Source organism: Coenobita brevimanus, chromosome 94, assembly GCF_032717465.1.
Source record: "Coenobita brevimanus isolate Jiangsu-jjx chromosome 94, ASM3271746v2, whole genome shotgun sequence".
Classification (NCBI taxonomy): domain Eukaryota; kingdom Metazoa; phylum Arthropoda; class Malacostraca; order Decapoda; family Coenobitidae; genus Coenobita; species Coenobita brevimanus.
The window spans coordinates 10,778,148-10,783,751 of NC_137047.1; the positions used below are offsets into that span (position 1 = coordinate 10,778,148).

At 43.9% G+C, this 5,604-nt stretch overlaps 1 protein-coding gene across 1 annotated transcript in view; it reads right to left on the minus strand.

Moving 5' to 3' along the window:
• Window positions 1-2,839: 2,839 nt before the first annotated feature.
• Window positions 2,840-5,604, minus strand: part of Gle1 (Gle1 RNA export mediator) — an 84,033-nt gene continuing 81,268 nt past the window's right edge. Inside the window, exons 8-9 of the mRNA XM_080282820.1 lie at window positions 4,467-5,284; window positions 2,840-2,904 (exon numbers count right to left, since the gene is read on the minus strand). Coding sequence (XP_080138946.1) covers window positions 2,840-2,904; window positions 4,467-5,284 — 883 coding nt within the window. The remainder of the gene's footprint in view (window positions 2,905-4,466; window positions 5,285-5,604) is intronic.

Consider the following 5,604-nt stretch of genomic DNA (forward strand, 5'->3'; position numbering starts at 1 on the left):
AAAATTCTTTAGATGGGTTTTACACCAATGACAATGAGATGGAGGGATGGAGTGGAGAGGTATATGAGAGATGGGGGTGTGAGCTGGAAGCAGGGCAGGAAAATCGCGGGGGACAGGGCAACATGGAGGCGATTTGTTTGTGGCCACCCCTTAAGGGATTAAGGCATCTGGCAATAGAACAGACAATGTGATTAATAGCCCTTTCCTGTATCCATCAGCTCACCACTTCCCCAGATGTTGATGACCCATTGCAATGGACAGTCCACCAACCTATTCTAATATCTGAACACTATGTATGTAAAACTTTTATCAGCATCAAGGACATGATTCACTGCACTTGCAGCCTTTCAACTCGGAATTTTAAGTTCTATCACTCTGTCAGTATTGATATATGTAAACTAGGCAAGTTCAGTAACTGAAGTTGGTGAAATGAACACAGACTTCAAATCCCTTCCTTTCTCAAACAGTTTTTCAAGGAATTCTGTTCCTTACAGAATAATGTATTATACATTGAAAACCATGCCTATGTCTGAAACAGTTAACATCTTTCCTACATTAATGCTCTGCTTTTGGATGATATCCATACATCCATCACCAATTCATTCAATACCCCATGAGGATTATTGGGTCCTGGGGCTAGGCTACTCAGTCCTGAAATTTAAGGTGATGACAGCTAGTCACTCTTCCTTGAGCAGCAATTAATTCCACTGGTCAAGTGTGTGTGTGTGTGTGTGTGTGTGTGTGTGTGTGTGTGTGTGTGTGTGTGTGTGTGTGTGTGTGTGTGTGTGTGTGTGTGTGTGTGTGTGTGTGTGTGTGTGTGTGTGTGTGTGTGTGTGTGTGTGTGTGTGTGTGTGTGTGTGTGTGTGTGTGTGTGTGTGTGTGTGTGTGTGTGTGTGTGTGTGTGTGTGTGTGTGTGTGTGTGTGTGTGTGTGTGTGTGTGTGTGTGTGTGTGTGTGTGTGTGTGTGTGTGTGTGTGTGTGTGTGTGTGTGTGTGTGTGTGTGTGTGTGTGTGTGTGTGTGTGTGTGTGTGTGTGTGTGTGTGTGTGTGTGTGTGTGTGTGTGTGTGTGTGTGTGTGTGTGTGTGTGTGTGTGTGTGTGTGTGTGTGTGTGTGTGTGTGTGTGTGTGTGTGTGTGTGTGTGTGTGTGTGTGTGTGTGTGTGTGTGTGTGTGTGTGTGTGTGTGTGTGTGTGTGTGTGTGTGTGTGTGTGTGTGTGTGTGTGTGTGTGTGTGTGTGTGTGTGTGTGTGTGTGTGTGTGTGTGTGTGTGTGTGTGTGTGTGTGTGTGTGTGTGTGTGTGTGTGTGTGTGTGTGTGTGTGTGTGTGTGTGTGTGTGTGTGTGTGTGTGTGTGTGTGTGTGTGTAGGATGCTCTGATATGTGGTGAAAGGTATGGGGAATGATGAGTTTTGTGGGGAATTTTCAATGGTCATGTGGGTGCAGCAGCACAAGAACATGAAGGTGAGCATGGGGGATGGCCATACAGTATGAGAAATGCAGATGGTGAGAGGATACTAGAATTCAGAAAAGCCATGAGCATGGTTGTATGCAGTACATTTTTTAGGAAAAGAAAGTAGACTAATGAGGCATGAGTCTAGGCCGTCCTACAAGGGAGGCCTCCTACAGGTCCTCCTGACCTAGGAGGCTAGTAAATGATGTGAAGGATATAGGGGGTGATGAGTATGCAAGCAGCACAAATTACTGATATGTGACATGGTATTAAAGAAATGGGCAGTGAAGAAAAGGATATATGGACCCAGGAGGAAAACTGAAAAGCCAAGCCGCAAGGGATGCCATCTACAGCGAGATAAGTAGAATGATGGCCGAGCATGAGGCCAGACACAAGTGTAAATGATCAATACAACACTCTCAAGATCAATTTCTAAGAGTTACTGAAACAGTGTGTGGCTGGACAAGGAGTCAACCAAGACATAAAGAAATGTGATGGTGGGATGAGGGAGCAGAAACCATAATTAATGAGAAAACAACTGTTTTGGGAAGGGAAGGGGGTGGTAACAAATAAGAATACTTGGCAGCTATGTACAGTGCCAGAGAAGAGGTATATACACATAAAAGTCATGGGAGGTGAGGGTGCCCATCATCCGATCACCTAACACAGTGCTGCCCACTTCTTCTTTTACGAGTATATCCCATTTTTTTATCTTCTGTGTCTGTACTCCTCTCTTCCAATTTCTCCCATCCTTTCTATCACTGTTTAGTACTCTATTTTCCAGTTCAGGTGGCTCTACACTGAGTAACGAGCCTAATGGTTTCCTGTAACCCACAGAACAATTTACAATGCTAGTTGGTGACCATATATACCGGTAGCCAAATAACAGGGGGATGTGGAGCCTAATATGGAGCCCCTGATAACTGGGTGAAGATGTAAATGTGGTGCCCACCTGGGAACAAAACCTCCACACTAATCTCCACATCTGGCTGTGGTGAGGCACTGTCAGCCACATGGAAGCATCAGTTCACTGCACAGGATGTCTGCAGTTGATGGGTCTGCTCAATGAGACCAACTGGGATAGAAACACAACAACATTAGGGCAGTCTGATGCTCAGAGATTTTACTGGACTGCCTAACTAGTGCTAATGGGAGGAATTTGGTAAAGTGGCTAAACAGATGATATAAGAACAGAGGAATATCATAGGTAAGCAGTGTGTGAAGAATGAATGAAGGGTTGTGGTGGAATGGTGAGGATGTCACGGATGCTTGGGGAGAACATTACAACCAGTTGTTGAATGAAGGGTTTGACTGGAAGAGGGAAAGCTTGGAGACAGCAGATCCAGTGTCTGACCCTTGGCTTTTGGTTGAGATTGGTACTGTGCGGAAGACAATTCAAAGAATGCAGTTGGGGATGGCTGCAGGTGTGTCTGGGTTGACTGCTGAGATGTTGAAGGTCTCTAGAGATATTTGAGTGGGTTTAATGACTGACTGAATAAGTTCTATTATATATTAGGGTGCTGTTTTCAGCTTTCAAGGTGTGGTCATGTGCAGAGAATGGGTGTGATAAACAGGTGAAAATGGTATACCTGATCTAGTCTGAGGGTGGGATGTGATGTGGTAGGTCGAGATGGGGGACAGATATGGTAAACGACAGTGAGAGAGGGTTATGGAAGCTGTTAAGGCTAAGGAACTGACAGGAGATCCAGCTGGCTGGATGAATTTTGTATAGTGTGTATGATCTAGGTTTGTCACCCCTTTTTAACTTAACAAGACGTCGGACTAATTCTGTCAGATAGGTGAACATGAAACAGTGTGGATATTTTTATCTGCTGTACTTCTTTTTTGACCTACCAGATGAAGACAGGATTCTGGGATGGAATGGTGAATCTAGGGCAGGCAACAGTACTGGCACAGCAGGAGTATGGCCATGTACAGTTTGCCACAAAGGTTTGAGAAATAAGTCCATTTTGTGCAATGTCTGTGATATGTCTGTGCATAAGCGATGTAGTGGTATTAGTGACTGGCTGTAAAATAATGCTAAATCAGATTGTGCAGAATGTAAATCATACTGTGGAGAATGTAATTTACAGCACACAGAAGGAAAGGACACAAGGATTAATAGTGTGTGTGTGTGTGTGTGTGTGTGTGTGTGTGTGTGTGTGTGTGTGTGTGTGTTATAATGGAGACATGATACATGCCAGGGGTGGGGTTGAAAGGGTGGCTGGAAGAAGTTTAGGGAACTGTTGCCTCTCAGAACAGTGAGAGAGTTCTCCCTCTGTGCTAAGGGGTCCCTGTATACAGCATGTGTTAGGAATGTAATGACATAGGGTAGTGAGACTTGGGAAGTAAAGGGGAAGGATATTCAAAGAGTCACACATATAAAGATGAGAAGAATCAGATGGATATGTAGTATGTCCTTAAATGACAGGCTGGGGGAGTTAGGATGGCATATGAAGAGTTGAGAGGAAGGATGGGACTTGAGGAGTAGACTGTGATGGTTTGGTATGTGGAGAGGATGGAGGACCACAACTGGATGCAGAGGGTGAGAAGTAAAAACATGGAGGGTAGAGTTGCTAAAGGCAGACTGAAAGACTTGGGATGAACTTATACAGTGTGACCTCAGGACTAAGGGACTGAACAGAGAGGCTGCTAGAGATACAGCAGGGTGGAAAGCCACCATCAGATGACCAAGTCCAACACATGGAAGCATGTTGGAGCCTTTATAAATGAAATTAAATGAACCTCTAGGATCACATCCAGTTACAGTGCCTTACTTACTAGATCACCAGCCACCAACTGGTTGGCTAGACCATTACTATCTAATGTAGTAAAATGGATTCCTGGGTTACAGGCAACTATTTTGCTTGGATGTTAACCACCTAATTTACTGGTAAGATATGGGAGCTAGGATACCAATAGATGATGATGAAAATGAAACTGAAGATCATGATAATGACAATGTGCTTATGATATTATCAGCATTTATATTTATTGATCAATGGATCTTGCTGAATCTTACCTAGTTTCTCAAAGTTACTTAGAAAGACCTGCAACATTGCAAAACACTGGTTTCCTGCAGCTCCTTTTGCTTTATCAATCTGAGGTAAGTATACCTTACTTAAATATGCCATCAGTTTCAAAAACTGCTTTCCATATGTCTGCTGAAGTACAAACCCAAAAGCTGTCAGAAACTCTAAAACAATTTCACCAGTGACACAAGATACTGGTGGAGCTGAAAGAATTTTAGCCATGAGCTGCCAGCCTTTAACAGGAGCCATTTCAGAAGACTCCTTCTTCTTCTTGTACAGCATGGCCAGCACTATGCCATACATAAAGGCACACTTGCCATTCCGGCCAGCAAACTGATCCTCTCTTTCTTTGTCCCTCCGACCCATAATCTGGTGCAGAAGATCCACACTCTGGTCAGCTGAATATTTCTGTGGTACTAGCACCAGACCTTGACACTCATTAAACAAGTGATAAGTGAAGAGATCACACATATCAGGGTGAGAAGCCACTAAGTTAACTATAAGCCAGGAATAAATTGCAGTTGTTGGCCTATCATGACTTATCCCCTGCTTCACTACATTCTTTGTAACAAGATTCTTCAGGTACAATAGCTCCGTTGGAGTGATAACCGAGCCTTTCCCAGGTTCTATTTCCCTGCCAGCAAACGCACCCAGTATCTGCTGTAGGCGATCCCTATTGATGGACTGGTCATTAACATTAAGCTGATTGACTGGTTTGGCCAGCGACATCAACTTCAACATTCGAGCAGAAGTCAGTTCCTGCTTTGAATTCAGAAAAGCCTTCATCCTCTCCTTCAGCTCATCAAATCTGTTCAGAATACATAAAACAGAAGTTACTATGCATAAATATACTGCATACACACACATACACACACACACACACACACACACACACACACACACACACACATATCCTGAGATGGTATGGTCATGGGGAAAGAATGGATAACAATAGAGTGGTGAAAAAGGTATACCTGAGCGAATCTGCAGGAGGGAGGACGCAAGGTAGGCCACAGAAAAGGTGGAGAGATATGGTGCATGAGTGTTTGAGGAAGACAGGTTTGGAAGTCGGTGAGGCTAGGGAACTGACAAGAGATCAAGCTGGCTGGATGAACATTGTAAGGAGAA